Here is a 21,012-nt window from a genome sequence, read left to right as displayed (position 1 = left end):
TCTACACTGTGGGATTACTAGTTTACCTAAGTAAAGGATCTGTGCTGCATCCACTACTGCTTGCTGCGTAACTGAATGGGTGCAGTATATCTGATGTTGGGGAAGTGAATACAGAGTGACTCCAGCAGCAAGACAAGTATTTTTCTTTTGGAAATCTTCAATCAGTCATGAAGAGTGAGGGAGTTATGCGAAAGCAGAAGGACACAAGATTGCATCATGCAGTTTTGCAAACAAGATATAGATGAATGTGGAAGTCCAAAAATTGTAAATATTTTTGCAAAACTGTTTGGATATATTACTACGATGGATGATTAAACACAAATTAGCGATGGCAGTCATTTTTGTATTTCAAAACTGAAGTAAATGACAGAGTGCATCTCAAAACTCTTTACATGTTAACCATAAGGAACAGGCCTTAAAAAAGTTCCTTTAATCAGGGGACACTGACTAAGATAGATTACTTGACACCTCATCTAAAATAACTTAAGGTATCAGACGAAGGTTCTTAAATGTTTGCATATTGGGCAGCTCTGTTCCCTTTAAATAGTTTACCTCACTGTGTGTGCACATTTGCCTCTGTTAAATCTGTTCATTCTGTCCTGTCATGTAAACACATGAGCGCCTCCCTGTGGCGGGTGTTGACAGGAAGTTGCACTCAGGTCAGGGAAATTCAAATTGTCAGTTAGGTGTCTGAAATAAAATGATCAGAAAACTATCTTGCCATTTTTTAAAGAAATTACATTTTCGTGCGGTTAAAGTGCCAATTGGATATTTAGGCCCTGGACGCCGTCAGAGACCAGAGGAAAGTAGCCTATAAAACGCTCCAGAAACACGGTAAGATGTAATAAAGCTGCTGGAAAAATGCTGTTAATGTTTGTAGCTGTAAAGTGTTTAACATTGAAACACCAACTGGAAACATAATGTAGCAGGTGTAGGCCTTCGTGGGAACACGCGGACACTTCCATGGACTGCGATAAAGATGCAAACTTTCATATTTAAACACATTTGTATTTAAAGTATTGCATAACTGAAGCAGCTTCAGAGCCTGGCCTTCTATGATATCAGTGGTGTTTGCAGTTAGTAGATTGACACCTAGTGCAGGTTACGAGTGTTAACATGGAGGCCTCCCCTAATTAAAATGACAAAGAAAAAGCAGAGCATTGTTGATATTGCAAACATGTTTTGTTACTAAGCGTATGCCTCTAATCCTCGTGATCTGCTCGGTGCATTGTGCAAAGTTGTTGAATTATCATGCAGAGCAAGTTGCATCCTCTCTGTTTGTGTGTTTACTTGCTCGCTTTACCCTGGCTGTCATCTCAGAACAGTTTGCATATTTGGAAATTGTCCTTGAACAATTAAAAGCACATGGATTGATTGGATAGCATTCCGCTAAATTGATTTTTAATGACTTGTCATATTTTAAACATGCTGAAGGAAGAGCCAATGCCCCTGTCGAGTTAAAAATACTCCTGTGTTTGGTTAGGTCAAAAAGTACGCCGTGTTGTTTTTATTACTGTACAGTAGGTTATATATTGGAGGTTCATTTCTTCTCAACTCGGCTGCTACAAGCCTACGTTAAAAACTTGCCAGCATTAGACTTATTTGTGTCCTTCATGCTCGTGGCTCCCTGTATGTGTATTTATAAGGCATGTTAATGGTGTTATGCTCACAGGACATTTTGGTTTAGTTATTGTTATCTTGATATTGCTGCTTCCATGTACTCAGATAAATATTTTCGTATTGACTTATATAATTGTCTAATATTGCTAGGTGATACAGTGCAGAGAAGCCTTTATCCAAAGTGTCGCTGCCATGTTCTTATTTTATTGCCACATATCAAGCGGTTTAAGGATTATATCAATATTGATCTGTAGCTGTCATATGTGATCGGGCCTATAACCTCATGCCTGTAGGACAGCAACGGGGGTATTTTTCTCCCTTGTCAGTACTGATGTTTATTTGTTGAATTTGTGGGAAAACGCTTAATTAATCATTTAAAATGACCGAGTCTTTCATTTACAGTTTATTTAACGGGAAACGTGATAATAAGACTGTTAATAAAACGTTTTATTTTACGATGCATTCATTTGATCAATAACTTTATAAGCGCATTTAGCGGTTCTCACTTTTATTGTGCCAAAGCAGTAGGTATAAAATCCACCTTTTTAGACGGACTTGTCTGATTTAACGTAGATGAAACATTCCTTAAATGATAAATCTAAATTACATTACGTGAACAATACAATGTTTGTTTTTTTAATGACATATGGTAGACAGTTCCTCGACACTGAAAAATAAACTAGCAATCATTGATGTCATTAACGTTTTCAAATCAATTACTGATTTAGAAATAATGCTTTATCAGCTTATACAAAACGTCAAGAAAAAAATCCGGACATTGATGGGCATTGGATCTGTGTGTGTCTGGATTCTACTTGAAGTAGTTGCAGAGCTATTTTTTATTTCGCCGCTGAATAAAACTCTGTATGTCCTCCGGCAATGAGGATGACTGGGCTCAAGGACGCTGTGGATAGTGCTCGCCATCATTGATCGGATTCTCATCATTTAGGTTTTTTTTTTATTCCTATAGAAATAGAGAAACACTGACCTGACTGTGGGGCACGGTTCAGACTTACTTTGATAAGTCTATTCAACTCCATGTATCCATCATTATTAAATGTGACAGAGTAGCCTTGTCCTTGTGTGATGACTTTAAAATAAATGTACAGTTCAGACTCTTCACCTGCAGCAAAAGGTGGTTTTTAGGCATTTCAATACCCAAATCCGCTAATAAGAGCATTTTTAACTGATTATATAGGAATTATTAAATATAATTTTGACTGTTTAATCTGAGAGGATGAATGCAGATTTTATAAGAGAAAATTAAACGATTATCATCTTATAGCCCTAACAGTGTCAAGGAAAACCATTCTATCATAAAAACATAAAATATAGATAATTTTTTATTAAGAACACATCCGTACATTTAAAAAAGTATACACCGTGTCTGAGGTTCACCCACGCCTCGGCTTAAAGCGATGCATTGCTGAACCTTGGAACATTTTTCTGTGTTTTTCTCGTGTTTGGCAAATTATAAGGCGGAGACGAGGGATTTCAAGGACGCGTGGACTTCAATTTAATCGAAGAGGCTGAGAGTGGAGTGGAAGAGTGACACATAGAGGAGAGAAGTTCATTATTCTGCTGAAAAGGAAACCAATGGCTTTCATAGTCGCCATGGTGACCGGCCTTTCTTTTGCCGTCAGACCTATGATAAGGTACTTCACAGCATTAAGCACAATTATTGCAAGGTAAAAGGGGAAATATTGCTTTCCAATGCTAATAGATGTTAGATATTGATTGGCATAGTCATTCATATAGAAGTGTACCCCAACCTGCCTGATTCCCTGTAACCTTTTAATGAAATGTGATGGAGGGGGATGCTGGAGTGATGCTGGAGTGATGCTGGATAAATAAGCTGCATCTTTACTTCAGCTGAATATCAGAATATCAGAAATAAACTTCTGACAGCAAGATATTAAAGACAGATTCAGCGGTGAAACAGTAATTTGAAGCTAGACAACTGTCAAATAAAACAACAGGAGGTTTTGAGTTTCCTGAACCTGGCTACTAGGCAATATATCAATATTGTATTGATATTGTGATATGAGACTGGATAGTTTCTTAGATTTATGATATTTTTATATCGCATTAGTGTTTTTTCCTGGTTGAATGACAGTAGCCTATTACCGTAAATCCATGTATTTTTTTGAAATCCCCAGACTGTTTTAGCTGTCCTTTTATTTGCCTTCACCAATAAATCGCAATTTTTTATGATTATTTATCAAAATGCACATTGTGTGAAAAAGGACTAAAAGCATCCTTGGTATATCCTACAATGTCTTCTCAATATCGATGTCGAGGTAATTAACCCGAAATGTTGTGATATTTTATTTTCTCCATATCCTCCAGCCCGAGCTGCATGTGTGTTTCCAGCTCTTTTGTAGCAAAATGTCTCATAACCTAAATACTAAACACACGCCGCTTCCCGTCATTAGCATGTCATTTTGTTGTGGAGTGACCCTGCTCACATTCTCACACAATAGCGGGTCGGCCTTGGCAGCAGGGAGGTCAGCGCCAAGTACAAGTCAAGGCCATGGGGGGTGGATGATGGTGGAAGCCTGCTTAGTTAGAGAGAGGATGGAGGATTAGCATAGGAGAAGGCATGGGAGCTGGTGTGTGTGAGGAGGGATAGGGTGTTGGGGAGCAAATTGTTTTAACCCCTATTACAGCAACCGCATGGCGCTTCTCTTATCTAGGCCGCTGCAGCCACTCATTAATATTCCGTACATATGGCAGTGCTTTCTGTATCATTGTCTATTAATGGGAGGGATAATCGCTCATTCAATTATCAGGCAGTCAGCGAAAGACCAACCGTGCCTGCGCACCCCTGGTTCACACAGTGGCACAGCCCAAAACAGAGGTGTGCCAGTGAGAAGGTGAGAGCGATAGCGGGGATTACAACATATTAGCTTCTTTAATAATTCAGGCGTGGGGAATAATGTCAAGCAAATAGGGATCTGTTGGCGAACACGAAAAACATGGCTGAACTTTGCAGCAACAAAGCCGAGGAGGGCAGTATCTTAAACCGTTTCCCTCAACTTAAAAGTCGCACATGCCTCGCTGACACATCAGTGTCACAGCCATGATCCATCTGACGCTTCAGAGATGCTTTTTAACACTGAAGCAACTCCTTTGTGGCGATGATCATTGGTCCGAAAAGGCTGTGGATAGCTGCGTGATAGACTCTGACGGCCATGCTAAATAAAGCTTGACCCTGCAGGCCAAAGATCTGTGAAAGTGATCAAATGTGGCGTTCATCCCTGTTGATCTGTGCTTTGTGGCCTCGGGGCCCCACGTTGCCTGTCTCCCTGCTGCCGAGGCCACGGCCTGGATATGAAGGGGTTACTGATGATAGTGTGACCTCTGGCCGTTTTGACCCGAGGAGACCTTGTTGAGTCAACACAAGCACAGAGTGAGGGGAAGAGGGAGAGTTGGAGTAAGGTTGTTTGGTGCGCTGAGTTTCTTCAGGAGGTGGGCCAGGAGGGAGTGCAAAACTGTTGCAAGCCGGGTTGTTTGGGAGAGTGTGAAAGAGATAGGAGGTGAAATGTTAACAAAATCTTATAAAATCCGTAGTTTGATCAATTTTCCACATTTTGAATGAACCGAAGGCGGCTGTGGTTGTGGAGGGCCTTTGTTGGAGGTCCCATTTTCTCTGGCAGAGCAGCACGCTCACAGGGTCAGCGAAGTTACGAAAGTAATTAAAGCTCGGTGATTCACTGCCTGCTGCAGAGAAAAGAAAGCAAGCTGTCATTCTGATTTAGAAAAATAAATTACAATTTTAATAATGGGGGAGGATGGGGGTGCAAGAACGTCTAGAGCCTTGGTGGGTTGGGGGGAGGCGGGGGTGGGCATGTTGGGTGGGAGGAGGGGTCGAGGGGGTTGCTGGCTGCCTACTTATCAATAGTTGCAATTTTTTGAAACCGCATCGGTAGTACATTGCGAGAGCACAAGTGTCCTTAAAAAAAGAAAACCCTGGAACATTAACATACTGATTTCATGCGCATGGCAAAGGGCCTGAGCCAATATCAGAGAGGACTCAGCAGTCCTATTGTCTGCTGGGACTCTGGTCCCCTCTGATATGAAAATTCAATTATTTTATAACTAGATCTGGCGCTGCGTTTTGACTGTCGACGGTAGCGCCTTGCCAGCTGCATCAGTGTGGGGGACCAGAGGCTCCTGATAGCGAGAGGGAGGCCTTTCAGACATTGACATGTTTTTGGAGGACAAGATTGCCTAAATGTGTTGCATTTAAGGGCTGAAAGTTAATCTAATGCACCGCCATTATCTCACTCAGGTAATTCCAATACCATCCTCAATCTATGTTTACGCTCATGCACGGACCCGCATGCTCGCACATCCATTCATTCTTCAACACTTTGAATCTGATTCTCAGGCTTTCTGCATCCAAACAGGTAATGTATTTATTTATTTTCCAGCGCCGCATATTCTCGGGTGGCTGGGAACTATATAGAAGTTGTTTTTCTAAGAGACATCAGCAGTTTCTAGGTCGTAATTCTGTAGGAAGACACAGAAGAAGACATACGCAATATGAAATGGTACAGTGTAAAATGCTTTTTTTTTTATTAAAGGAACAGTTTTTCAAGAACTTTTATACTTATGGTACATATATTCCATAGTTATAAAGTTACATTCCCTTCTGTGAAAAATGGACAAAGTTGCCACCATTTTTCACAAATATCCTTGTCTTCGTTTACAGGTTGTTTTGTTTTAAAATGAATAATTTCCTCTGAGCTAATGTTGCATTCATGCAGACACCAAGACTTCCGAGGTGCTGTCCACACAGACAAACAAGGTGGCCTATTTTCTGAGTTTATGGGACAAATCCTTTCATTACCTCCGTTGCTCATTGTGAGTGTTCTGAGGGCGGTCTGTTAAGATTAGGGAACAGGAAGCAGCCCCCTGGTATGGCCCTCTCTACTCAGACCCCACTGTGTTGTGCTTATTAACCCAGCCTGGGAGAAGACGTACCTGCCTCCCCTCATTAGGCCGCGGTGGAGTACGCGCTCAGCCCGCGGAAGAAAGGAACATTAATTAGTATTCTCCGCAGGGGGAACTGCCATTAGCACTTAATTAGCAGTAAGAGTACCATTCAGCAGGGCAGCCAGTTAGTGTCTAACACAATATGTTCTGTGTCTTTTCCCTGTGTGTCATGGTAAAACGCTGATGAAAGACCTTGTCGAGGGTGCATGTGTGTCGAGCTGTGCTGCATGTCCCTTGTATTTTATCTGCAAGTCTCTTTCCCTATACAGCTTATCAGACCGAACATGTCATGTCTTGTGTTTTATGGTTTATTTCTGCAGGATTTTAAAGGTTCAAAGGTTTTAGTTGTCATATACACAGCCAGCTGTGCGATGAAAATCTGGGGTCACAGGTTCCCCAAACAGTACAACATAAATCTATATAAGACATAAAACCCCTTTTGAATATGACCGTCACTATAAAAGCCCGTCTTAAGGAACAGTGCAGGTCTGTGCTTCCGAGTCAGTATATCTCTCTTGATTCAACTGTGTGTGTCGCCATCTCACTACTGTTGACCCCTATGAGGGCAAAAACTGTATTCCCATCTGCCCTGGTTGGTAAAGTGGGTGATTAGGGGATTTAGGTCAACTTTTCCCTCTGGTCTCGGGGAAGTTCCTTTGATCTGCTGAGTAGGCATTCTTCTCTCTTTTCTCTGTGTTCTCTGTCCAGCACCGTCACCACCGAGGGGGACAAGGGAAGCTTGTTAACCCACCTCGGTCCGCTCCTCGGCCTTGCCGGTCCTCATTCTCCCCTCCTTTCCCCCTCCACCAACAGCTTCTGGGAGTCTCAGGCGGATGGTTGGTGGTGGCGGTACCTTTCACTACCCGAAACCTGAGAGGCAGAGAGCTGTCATTTGCCAATTTGGCCTGAATGGGGCGGACAGCGGATTGAATGTCGTTTTCCCACCGGGCTGCGCCATCCAGAGCAGCAGGGGAGGGAGGGGGATACAGGGAGTGGGGTGTAATGCTAGAGTAAAATTAGAGCTTTGATGGCAGCTAATAGTTTGTGATGGGTGGCGCTGACGTGGATTTCCAGTAAAGACGCCACAGGTTCCCTCTCTCTCTCTGCCTTTCTCTGTCCTGCAGCCAAGCACTGACACACCTATGAGATTATGTGAGCCCTGCCTTCCTTCTCAGAGCTGTAATTTCTCCCCGCTCAGTGTAATTATACATCTCCAACTCCAGGCCTGCCTGTGTCAAAGGGCCAGACCGGTTTCTTTTCTGTGTGCACCTTCTTGTCTCTCTCACAGGACTCACAGATTTGTGTATATCACTTTAATCTTAGTGCTGAAATAATAACTTTATTAACCCTCATGCTCTGTTCCAGATGCTGGAGACATTGGGGGGCTTCTTTTACAACCTCAGAAGACATATTTAACATATTATCTGCTTGATACTTCATGACATTCCCTAATTCCATCAAAAATAATTGTGTATTTAAAAACATTAGATATCACCTACAGAAAATGATGCATAACATCTGCTGTGCTTGCAGAGAGTTCAGCTGTAAAACGCGAGGAAATTATTTATTGATACTGGGTCTATTGGAAAACCTCTATAGAGCTTTATCCCGTCACCTCAAAGCGCTTTACATTCTACAAGTCATCATTCTCCCATTCACCACATTCATACAGAGCAATTTGCCCAAATAAATAAATAACATCAACACCCATTCACACGACGTCGGTTCAAAGACAACCGCACCATCTCGCAGCCACAGTTGCCCCGACATTAGTCAAATTTGTATAGTGGTTTAATTTAAATGGTTGATTAATAAGTTAGGTCATTGACCAAATAAAAAAGGCATTTGAAGAATAAGTATCTGCAGCTTTTTCTATTCCCTTTGGGTTCCTTCCATGGAGATTTTTTGTTAAGCCTAAGAATATGAGGTGGCTATGTGCACTTTTAGGTCATTTGAGTTTACAGTATTGTGATATGTTATCAAATGCGTGGGAGGACTTGTATTGTGCTGGATGAGAATGGTCTCAGGCATTGCAGCTGTTTCCTTCAGGGGTTTAAAATCTACATTGGTCACTGTGGCCCTCTCTCCCACCCTGCTTTCCCCTGAGAAACACGAGGATGCACGAAACACAACACTGGGAGCTGCCTCAGGGAAACACACACACACACACACAAACACACACAGAGACAACACGAGATGTTTTGATGGCACGAGCGGGACTCTGATGTTCTGGCAAATGTAAGCTTAAAGGTTTCTTAAATATCCATATCAATCTGCAGGCTTGTCAGCTTGACAATGACTGAAACTGAACACCATTACCGGCATCAAGCAGTATCGTCCTCATCAGTGCAAACTTAAAGAAATAGATGTCCCTCTGGAAGACATTCCTCTGGACGTTAGCCCAGCCAATGCACTTTGAGGAAATGACTCTTCACACCTTAAAGATGTTTTACTGTTGAGCCTGGATCTTGGGTTTGAAACCACAGTGTTTTTAGGTTGCGGGCCTTATGGAGCTTCCTTGTTTGGTTCTACAGTCAGAAATACAATATCCTGTTTTAAAATGGATCTTATTGCATTGATTTCATTGTCCTGCCCTGTCTTGGTAATGCGTATATGCTTGTGACCGTGCGAGGTGATTGTCCTCTTCCGGCTGCACAGAAAGCATTGTACTCTGCTCTCTCGGGATGGGAGATGTTTTGTTTTTTGAGCTCTTTCACACCAGCTCTCCCTCTCGTTTTTTGTTTTTTTTCAACACAATAGCCCTCTCTCCTCTCACCCAGCGTGGCAACCCTTTCAAACGGGAAGCTCCAGGTCAGTTTCCCTCGCCAAGTTTTGCAGCCTGCCATGTTGTCTATTCTGCTAAGCTATTTAAAAAATGTTGAATATCAACAATGGCTTTGACTGGTGCATTGTCAACTTTTGTATGAAGCAATCTTGGCTGAATGAGATGGGTCCCAGAGCAGGGAGAGCTCGGCTGCACTGTGCACTACCACACCAGCGACTGCCCGGCTCTCTCGCTCTTTATATTTCTCTGCTGCACAGGGAGCTGCCATGGTGCTGGTGCTGCCGTCTGAAAGGCAGTGGTTGGAGTGCGTGCTGAGGCTCTGTGCTGTGGATGTCACTGCTATCTTCCAGGCCATGGTCCTGCTCCTGGCCCTGCTGACAGCCAGCTGTTGAAGGTGTGTCTAACAGAGGGATTGGGGAGCAGCAGCAGCATTGGGACCAGTCAGACCTTGGTGAGTGTCCTCAAATTTCTGGCCAGAGTGGGAGGAGGTTAGTAGTAAAGAGAGGAGTGAAGAGGGAGGGGGCGTCCTGGGAGATGGTGCAGGGAGCTTTCTGTTTACTGTCTCTGTTCATGCATTAACCTAAATTATTATTTTTTAAACACACCTCATGTTACCTGTTGGCATATAGCGTCAATCTGAACAGAATCATTGAATAATAACAGAAGAATAAAGTTTGAGGATTTTAACCCATGTAACTCTCAAAAAATTTGCAAAAGTGACAGAAAATCCTGCTAAGCATCGTTTGTATGACAACAGTAAGCATTTTGATACTTTAACGTTTATGTTCAAACCCCACACAATACTGGTCTGTCTGTCTGATATGCACACTGGATGCATTGACGACTTTATGCTGAGCTCGGTGTGTTTGCACAAGCGCGTTCATCTATGTTTATGTAAGTGAAGAGAAAGATGAAAGCAAGAATGAGAGCTTGCTTCCAGATAATGGTAGCTTAGGCTCTTTGTCCCGCTGTCAGCCAGGAGAGGAGCGAGGCTGGAAGTCGCTCCAATGCAGCGGCAACATCTTATAGGTTTCAATGGCATATCAGTCTTTGGGGCAATGAGTTGTCGCCTCTGCACTCCTCTGGTTTGTCTGTGTGTGTACAAGTAGGTGACATTCCAAGGCGTGTCTTTGTTATCTATGTTAGTGAAAGTTGATATAAGCTAAATTATGGCTCTGAGTCCAGCAGCTAAATTAAGAATAATGCACAATCATTTTTCATGTTTTATAGTTGATATTATCCTTCATATTGAAAGGTTATAGCAACAACAGACACACAAGCTTATAGATGTTGATGCATTTTCGTGTTCAGTCAGATAGAAACTTATTTAAAATGTAAACTATTTTAAAATCTCCAACCTGTAATATAAAGATATTTGTTTTTCACATTGATCACTAAATTATTGGTGTTTATTTTTTACCCTTAACTGATTCTTAACATTTATATTATGCTTGCTTTATCATAAACACAAATATTCTTCATATAATAATTACTTAACGCAGTGAGAGATCATTTAAAGACACACACAGCCATGGAATTGGTCAACCTTTTTCAAACACTTACCTGAGTGCTTTACATTTATCCGGTCCCAGAGAATATAGTGAACCCCAGTAAAGAGAGCGAAGACCTCCTGGAGGACCTGCTGTCCTCTGTCTCACCTCCTCTTAGCTCAACCCACAGCAAGGTGACCAAATTCATCTGAGACCAGCCCATCCATTACCTTGTCACCACAGTCAGCTTCCCACCTTAGTTAGCTCTTCCCCGCGAAGCCTCTAATGAAATACGCAATAATCACGGCACTCATCTCGTCATGCTCAAGGTAATTAATATATTTAGAGGGCGATGGCTAACTCTTAATTAAATTATGCCTCCTTTTAATGAGACCTTGACTGGGGCTAAATTTATGACCACTATCTGGTTTATCAAGTGCTCTGCACGCAACACAGATTTGTCATTTTCTCCCAAATCACAGCCAGATTACACACAATGGTACTCATGATTTATATATCAATTTATGCTTGTTTGTTTCTTTATTTAAGGTTTAATAAATTACCTCTTGTAATTACTTAACCCAGTTTTGGCTTCTTAAAAGCCCCAATTTCTGCAATTAATGTGTGGTGCCGTATCGCTGTTACATATTCATTTTGGAGGAGAATACAGATAACAACTTGGTGGCATTAATCATATTACAAAATGGGGTGGATTTAATTAATTAAAGTTACACTGCAAATTAATTGCGCATCCTCACAATATTATCTTAAACTAATGAAGGCTTGACAAAGGGACTGTTTCATTTTTTAAAAAAGAGGATAGATTAGTGGGATCTCAATTATGTCTAAAACAAAAGAAGGCTGCTTGCTTGGGCATGGCGCAAAGCAAAAAGTGACGATTCAGCAGTTTCTTCCAAACAAAAAACTGAGAAAGTTTCCATTGTTTTTGGAAAAACTGAACATGGCAATGATTCAAAAGATACATGGAAAATAATGAGTGCTGTAATTAGCCAGTCAGGCAATAACAGTATTTAAAATGATCTTCATATAGAGGTGCTTGATAATGCCATTCACAGGCTGCAGGCATCTGCTTGCTGACAGACTGATCATAACTTTTAATGCGGCTGCAAAGAAAACATCTAGAGGCCTAATTTTAACCCAATTCTCTTTTGTTGCACGTTTACAGCATTTGTTTTTATTCTGAGTGCATTTTATACTGAAAACGCCTGCAGAGCAAACCCTTGAAACCAGCAAATTAGATGTAATACAAAGACTCTATAGGATAAATGAAGATTGCAAAGATTAGAGGTTCAAGTGTGAGCTGAGCTTTAGCTGAGTAAGTTTAGGCAGCAGACTTTTTTTACTGAGCAAACACAGAAGTGATCATGTTGCGCTTTAGATGGCTTAATCCAGCCTCGCCCAGTGGCTCAGAAGCAAAACCATATTTATTGAAATTTTCTGCCTAATTTAAACTGAATTGAAATTAGCTTTCAATGGATAAGAGCTTATAATTCACAGTAATTTAGTATTTTATTTTTCATTTAACGCATCATATACCAAATGTTTTAATATGAGTGTACCTCCTAATCTGCTAAGTAAACGTAAAGAGCCTTTGTCTAAGAAATGACTTCAAGGAGCTAATAATCATTGTGTATTCATTTAAAAAGGCTTCCACCAATGTCCTCTGCTGTGATATAATTTCATTGGCTTTTAGCTTCATTAGTCAATAACCACAGGAAAAAAGCTTGTGTCAATTATGGGAACTCCAAGGGTCAGTGAGTATATGAATTTTTAACTGCACACTGCTACACAAGATTATATTAAGTGGTCTTGTAACAATGATTAACCCCGGCACTGTGTGCAATTTTGCATGCACTTGTGTGTCGAGCATACTTGATAAAATATGTCTGAAATGTGCATCCCTAAAGGATAAGCGGCTACAACCCAAAGAGGGTGAGGTGATGGAGTGAAAAACTATTCCCCTTGGCTAAGTGAGACGGAGCAGAGCGTTGGGTGGTCACGCCTTGTCTGCTCATGACAGTGGCGGGTTAAAGAGATTACACTGGGTCTGTGTCAGCAGCCTTGGCCTTGCTCACACAGGAACATAATGAGGAAGGACATGCTTGGCCTACCGGGGAGTAAAAGACGCTAAAGTTTGAAGCATTCTTCACCGGCAGCTACACGAGGCAAAACAACTTTTTGCATGTTGTCTTACAAGCCCAGGTCAATAAGCAAGACAGTTACATTCCACAGTGCAGAACAAGGTGACGGACACATATCACTCCTGGGCTTAACTTCCCCTTCACCACAATGATAACACAAATTACTCTGCTACAGTGGAGGCAAAAATGCAGCATTCTCCATTAGCCCTCGAGTTCTCCTGACAGACTTGCAACACTCCACAAAAGCTCTCCTGAAAATCGATGCATCTGTCCTCTGAGTGTGTGTTGTGTTTCTTTTTTGAAGATTTGAGTGACAGTTCCTCCACCTAATGACTGATCCTAGATGCTTTCACTGCTTCCGATCATGGGCCCAAAGTAAAAGCTGATCGGAAGGGTTGCATCCCAACATTTGGTGAGTTTACTGCCCACTTCATCCCTAACTTAAGCTCCATATACAGCCGCTCTGTGGTTCAAAGATTGAGGATTTCTTTTTTCCAGATCAATACTAGTGAATAAATAAAAGAGTCTTCTCACCATCTTTAACAAATCTGCTCAATTAACTTCAAGGTTTTCATCCAGGCCCACGTTTTTGTAAAACAAATCTTTAATAAGGGAAACTTAATTAGATTATTAAAAATAGTCACAAAAAATAGGACTTTCTTGAGTTGTTTTGTATTTTATTTTAAACAAGTTTTAGTAAGTAAGAGTCAACTAAAACTCATTTTAGTTGACTGTCCCAAAAGATTAGCCTTTAAGATGCTATCAGTCAGTAGCATAAATTCAGTTTTACCTGTTGCTGGACTAGCTTATATTATTCTCTGAACTGAGCATCCAGGAATAAAATAAGTATGAATATCAGGGTTAAAGATTAAAAATGTTAAAATCAGTCCAAAAGAGTTTGGAGAAAAAACCCTTAGACAGTAAGAGTAAATGTTTCCAAAGCCATGAATCTGCATTACACACACGCATTTAACACTTTTAGCTATTTTTGTTAAGTATTTTTGGGTCAAATAAGTCAAATTACCATCAGGAGTACTCGCCCTGCTTTGTTAAAATAAAGAGGTGATAATAGCATCACTTTTCTTCCTTTAAATGACCCGTGAATATTATTTTACCTGTGTTGAACTGGGAGGACGCAACCATTCACGCCGACACAATGGGAACAGCAGACCGTGCGTAAATTGCATCTTCATTTGCATTCCTGGTCCAAAAATCATGCAAATCTTAATGAGACAGTCTCCATTGTGGCTGTAATTGAAAACCCATTCTTTGTTAATTACTGTTTCTCAAAGGCCTTGTCCGCAGTCACTGAGCTGAAACAAAAAAAGTTATTGATTCTGGAGGTCGTGGGGTTTAAAATGGACACGTAAAATATTGTTGTTTATTGTGGGTTTGAGATGTGTTTTCGATTGTAAAAAATGTCTTTGTCCAATTCGGGAATTGTAAAAAAAAAAAAACCTGATTAAAAGCAACTTGTAAACGCAGCTTACGATACAAAGGCAATAAATTACAAGCACTTATTTGCAGCTGAATGGCAGACATACAGTGCCAGTGTCTAGTCGTATAATATTAAAGTTGAGCGTATTTTGTCCGTCTTTAATTCAAATTGTCTGACCATAAAGCTCTATTGACAGCCGAGCAAAAGATGCGGACATGCAGAGGACTCAACTGTTTTCAAAAGTGGGATTAATGGGGTTTTTGTGTCGAGTTCAATGGATTTTAATTCCCTTAAAGCTCTTTGCAAATATAACTTACATTTTGGTTTGTTTTGTTTTCCAGGCCAGAATACCCTGTCAAAAAAAAAGAAAAAAGAAACCCCGTTTGTTTTCTGCGATTCCTGCCGAAATAATCCCCCAGATTTAATGATGTTTCGGCATACATATTTATTACAAAATCGCTATTTGTTTCTAATACTCCTGAGAAACTTAATTGTAATAAAAAACGATTTAAATGCAATGGAATTCTCCTTTAAAAAATCAATGATTTGAGAAGAAATACATGCGCAATTCATCCATTTATATAAACATTAATTAACCATCGAGCTGCAAGCAGGTTATATACTCCCATCAGGACATCCACATTTTTCCCAACATTCAACAGTGGGATCCTGCAGCCGCGCGCCCTGAGAGCCCCTCTGGGCTGTCAGGCTGGTTGAATCAGAGCAGACTGTGCTGGTGGTCCTTCGTTCCTTAATTAGGAAATTAGCTGCACAGAGGCCCTCATTACCAAACTCCGGGTTACTCCTGGTGTTTTTCTTCCCTTTCTCTGTCTCTCTCTCTACTACCGGTCAATTTCCATAAGAAGATTACAAGCGGATCAGTATTGAGATCTGCCCAGATAAACAAATAACTGGGCCCTGAGAATAGATGGCTGCTAATTGGACGTTAGTTTTATTGCTCTTGCTCTGTTTGCAACACCCCATTAAACGCGAAAATTAAATTCATGAAGTGATGTCTCTTTTCAGCTGATTTACTGCAACTATATGGCTGACGGACTTAAAGCTTTCCCTCAGTGAAACAACACTTTTTTTTCCTTTATTCGTGCCTATATGTGGTCTCATTTGAAGCATTATTTTTTAGGTCTGTTTCTAAGCCACAGTATAACTTTTTATAGATTTGACTGCAAATACATTTTAGACATTCGTTGGAAACTATTGGGATTTTTATATATTTTATTTTTAACCATAACTAATTATTGAAAGGAATAATTATGTTATCGGTTCATTGCTAATTTAATAAAATGCAGCTCATTGCACCCTTGTGTACGATCTTATCCTGGGTCAGTGTTTTTAAACTAATCTAGTAATTTTCCAGACGGACTCTGATTTTTGCATTTCAATATTTGCTCTCTACAACAGTCATATATCTGTTAAAAAAAAAAGGAAGACTGCGTGCTCCGGTCCCTTAGGACTGTCCCTGTCTGCATCTATAATACAATGCATGAGTCGTACTTTTCAGATTGCAAATCCCGGGGGGTGAAGCGTTCTAAAAATGCACATATATAGGCTACCAGCACGATCCCTGCAGAGCTCTTCTAAATACTGAGGTGTTAATAGTGGTTTTCGATGGGCGATTCTCTCATTATCATTAGCAGGTGTGAGCTTTGCCCTGTTGGGCGATCGGTTTAATGCGGCGAAGCGGCGTTTCAGGTGGTTTGTAAGCAGACACATACAAATGAAGGCCACTCTATGCTAATCATTTTAATAACCATCAACACTGCAGAGAGAGAACAAGTCCGCAAACAGAAGCTGACACTCGCACGAGCTCTCTGTAAAGAGTCCCAAAATAAACTTTCCCTCAGCGATTAAAGAGATGGCCCGTCCCCTCCACAAGAGGTCGTTGATGTATTAAAGTTTTTGCATTGTGGCTTTATCGCTGCAGCAACAGCCTGTTCGTGCCATTCATTTAGGTTTAAAAACAGTATTATCTCCTATTTAATCTAAAGTATGGTTAGAAAAAATGTATAAGATTATTATGACTTGCTTTTCTTTTTAAATGTCATTGTATTTCTTTTAAACTATACGTGGATTCATCAGCCTTTTTGTCTTTAATTTCAATACATTTACATCTACAATATAATTCTCAACATGGGTTATATGACATTTATAGAAATTGACTGGGTTAAACCCCCGGCAGGTTGAAATCATTCAATGTATTTGACTTGTTGTTTAACGATATGTAATTCAGCGTCGAAAGAGACTAACAACTCCTGAGGAAAACACACTTCCGACTAATCATTTTTCTCTTAAATCATTTAGGGCCATCTTTTTTTTTTTTAACAAAAACTGCTACAGTATGTTGAGGGTTTTGACAGCATCTAATTGCCCCAAATAAGACTTCGTTTTTTTTTTCACGCTGGTAATAAAGATACTAGTCAAATTGTAACTAAAGCAACATAAGCTTCTTAGACAGCAGGCGAATGGATATGTCTCTGCCATGGGCACATTTATACCAATATTGCACTTTAAACCTGAAGTATTTTAAGTCGTTTTGGTTTGGCCTGTTGGGATTCGCCTCTGTAGCCTAATGACATTGATCTTTAATGACGTTGTTTCCCTGCAGCATTTACTGCATGTCGAGCTCATGTTCACGTTCGTTTTATATCAGGAAAATCTAACTTTATTCTACAGTGTCTCTATACGTTTTATTGTACGTGTTTGAGTCCTCAAGATTTTTTCTTCTGAATCCCGATTGTAGAAAATTAAAGTTTTACTAAATAACCTGATGTCGATGGAAAATGTTTCAGAAACACTTCCTTAAAAAACAAAGTAAATCGCCAGCATCTCCCTACAACTTTTCATCTAGTTTTTTACATTATAAAGGTTGTAAATCACTATCATTTCGCTCATGTTGCTGAGCTGCTGTTTTAAAACTTTACCTCTCCCTCCTCCTCACCAAAACACAGCGCTGGCTGCTCTGGTTGGTTACACGGGGGATATGGGAGCTGCGCAATGATTGGTCGCCTGCCCCTCATTGTCATGCTGTCAATCTACATCACATGGTCCAGCCACTAGGCCTATTAACACATGAGCTTGGCGAACAAGTTTACAGACTTCTGTTTAGAGCCGTGCCGGACAGAGCAGCTTTGAGCGCAGAGAAACCAGAAGCACCTGCAGGCACACTTGCCACTTTGGGCACAACTTTTTTCCATCTTCTTATGAGACTGGTCAGTACCTCTACCTCTTTGACTTTTGGCGCTGTTTAGTGAACTTTTTTATGTACCTGTGAGTGAACACTACAAACCGCCAGAATGTATAACATGATGGAAACCGAGCTGAAGACCCCACTCCCGCAGTCGAACTCGGGGCCGGGCGCTAAGAACAACAATGCCAGCGACCAGGAGCGCGTGAAGAGACCCATGAACGCCTTCATGGTCTGGTCCCGGGGACAGCGGAGGAAGATGGCTCAAGAAAATCCCAAAATGCACAACTCTGAAATCAGCAAGCGGCTCGGTGCTGACTGGAAACTTCTGACCGACGCTGAAAAGAGACCATTCATCGATGAGGCCAAGCGTCTACGCGCCATGCACATGAAGGAACATCCGGATTATAAATACCGTCCCCGCAGGAAGACCAAGACCTTGCTCAAGAAAGACAAGTATTCTTTGCCCGGGGGACTGTTGGCGCCAGGAGCCAACTCCGTGAACAACTCTGTGTCGGTGGGGCAGAGGATGGACGGTTATGCACACATGAACGGCTGGACGAACAGTGCGTACTCCCTCATGCAGGACCAGCTGGCCTACCCTCAGCATCACAGCATGAACAGCCCCCAGATCCAGCAGATGCACCGGTACGAGATGGCAGGGCTCCAATACCCGATGATGTCCTCGGCGCAGACCTACATGAACGCAGCTTCCACGTACAGCATGTCTCCAGCGTACACGCAGCAGACCTCCAGCGCTATGGGACTGAGCTCCATGGCGTCCGTGTGCAAGACCGAGCCCAGCTCACCGCCGCCGGCCATCACGTCCCACTCTCAGCGGGCATGTTTGGGGGACCTGAGGGATATGATAAGCATGTACCTGCCACCCGGCGGGGAGAGCGCGGAGCATTCCTCCCTGCAGAGCAGCCGGTTACACAGCGTCCATCCGCACTATCAGACCGCAGGGACTGGCGTCAATGGCACGCTACCTCTCACCCATATCTGAGAGCAACAGAGAGCAAAAGACTTCAAACTTTAAAAAAGTACTTCGGATACTTGAACTTTTTGGTTGCTAAAGAACAATTTTATCTCAATATCTCTTGAGTTGTCCATTTGAAATGAATTTGAAGTGGACCGAAACTTAAGGTTGAGCCCATCAGAGTAAATTGCATTGCAAAGAGGCTTTTTATCACAAGTATAAGCAATCAACTTATGTAGAAGAATTGGACTTCTATGTTTTAATTAATGCCATATTTTCTCTCTACGAAAAGGCATGTGGCCTCATTAAGAGAGGCTGGTGTATTTTAGAAAAGCTGGATGGAAAGTTGCTTCATAAATGTTTACACTTAATTTGTAGAATGTCAGTTGTCTCGACTGTGTCCAAATTTTCTAGTCTTTTTATTTTCTCCCCTCTCATGATCTAGGTTAAAATAAATGTTAAGACTGTGCGGGTCGCAAACGCAAGTTTTATTTATAGTATTTTTTTTCTTTATAGCTTGTGAACCCGATGTTTTTGTCACGTGAAAAATGTTCAAATATTGTTTTTGTAAAATGTTATTTTCTGTGATGGTTTTGACAGTGTCATGTTTACTCATTATCCTGAACGAAAAGGTTTATTTAAACTGACGTTTCTACATATTTTAAGACCATCCTCTATTCTTAAATGCTGAATAAATTTGTATGAAACATAATTTGTGACTCTGTCTTTTGTGTGTATTGAGAGGAAATATGACCTTGGGTATTTTAAAAGAAATAGTTGTGCAGAAAAGTGTCTATCTTCAAAAAAGACAATATGTAATATTCATAAGGATAATATTAAATATCAGGCAATACAATACATTTTAAATGTGTTTGCCCACAAAATATTCTTTTATAAAGAAAAATAGAAGTACAGGGATATTTTTACTTTGGCATCACATCATATTTTCCTTAATGCAAAAAAATACTATACAAACTATTGGTGTTCTAATACCTTTTACAAGCCTTATAGAATAGTAAAATAATTATAAATTGCTTTTCTGGACTTGTTATATTTGTTTTAACATCTATTTGAAATGAAGAAAGACATTTCACGTAATTCTCAGGCCTTTTGAAAATGTTATCTGAAATTTCCGGTAAATATTTCTTTACAGGCTCTTTAGTTTGGGTATTGACATTAGTAAAAACCAAGGTTAGTCTTCAGCTTTCCCCCTTTAATTTCTTTCATTAGCGGTTGGTTAAAAGACTGAATCTGTTCTTGCCTTATCAAATTGTTATACTTTTTCATTCCCTATAGTAACCCATTGCACTGACTTATTTCAGTATTTACTTGGTGTAGAGATTTTAATTCCACAGGTTGTTTTTACTTTGCTGCCTCAGGCATACAGAATTTGTTGTCATATTTTAGAATTTGGTTAGAATATATCTAGTCAAATCCTATACCCTAGAAAAATAACCTATAACACCCAATCACTTTACTTTTAAAAGTTTGTAATCTCACACATGTATTTCAAAATGTATAATTATATCCTATAAAACACAAGAGATGGAATCGGAAACATGTTTTGAAATTGACTTTATATTTTGCCGCTGATGTGCAAAATAATGCACCATTTGTGACATTCTGTTGGGCATGGAAAATAACCTAATAAATGATAAAAAATTTAAAATTGCGGACTTCTGTGGTAATATGTCCAGCTGCTAGTTGGTTTATTGAACATTTTCTCAGGCAACTATAATTTATACGGTGGTTTTAAAATTAAACAAATAGTACTGAAATAACATCACATTCATGAACTTAAAAGCTCTAAACCACACTTACTGTGGCTGACACTAATAATGCAGAGGTGTGTGGAAGAATGGCCGGGCCTGCTGTTGCAGTGTACCTTAGGATAAATGAGCTCCGGCCACCAAGAGGGCCGGAGCAGTGGCAGTCCTGCTGGCCTTCCCACACTCCCTGTAGGACTTGATCCACAGCTCAGCACAGCGGCCTGGATTAGCCCCACGCACCTTTGTGGAGGGAAAGATTATCCAGACCTCCCTGCATTCACTGACAGGGTCTTAAGTCACTCTAGCGTGCCAGCAGCCACCCGTCACCTAATCACACTTTCCAACTCATTTTTTTGTGATTAAGCAGCTTTTCTCTTCCTGCTCTTCTGTGTCAGAGCAGTTTGCTGTGGGCTAGACAGACTAGCTGATGGTTTTTAAGTAATTTATCTCACCCTTAAAAAGGATGTTGCCTCAGTGTGACTTTCATCTGCGAAACTGATAAATACACAAGGTTTACTTTCAGACAAAATGTTGTTGTTTCTGCTTAACAACTGATGCAAAAGTTA

The 21,012-nt window shown here is 40.8% G+C and overlaps 1 protein-coding gene across 1 annotated transcript; it reads left to right on the top strand.

The window, feature by feature from the left end:
- Window positions 1–819: 819 nt before the first annotated feature.
- sox3 (SRY-box transcription factor 3) lies at window positions 820–19,389 on the top strand. Its single transcript, XM_063876962.1, has 3 exons — window positions 820–834; window positions 13,363–13,470; window positions 17,463–19,389. Exon 3 carries the CDS (start codon window positions 17,808–17,810, stop codon window positions 18,702–18,704), a length of 897 nt encoding a protein of 298 aa, XP_063733032.1. The 5' UTR covers window positions 820–834; window positions 13,363–13,470; window positions 17,463–17,807; the 3' UTR covers window positions 18,705–19,389.
- Window positions 19,390–21,012: the final 1,623 nt, after the last annotated feature.

The sequence above is a fragment of the Eleginops maclovinus genome, chromosome 23 (genome assembly GCF_036324505.1).
Source record: "Eleginops maclovinus isolate JMC-PN-2008 ecotype Puerto Natales chromosome 23, JC_Emac_rtc_rv5, whole genome shotgun sequence".
Taxonomy (NCBI): Eukaryota; Metazoa; Chordata; class Actinopteri; order Perciformes; family Eleginopidae; genus Eleginops; species Eleginops maclovinus.
The sequence above is the reverse complement of the archived record's forward strand: the minus strand, read 5'-3'. Positions and strand labels throughout refer to the sequence as shown.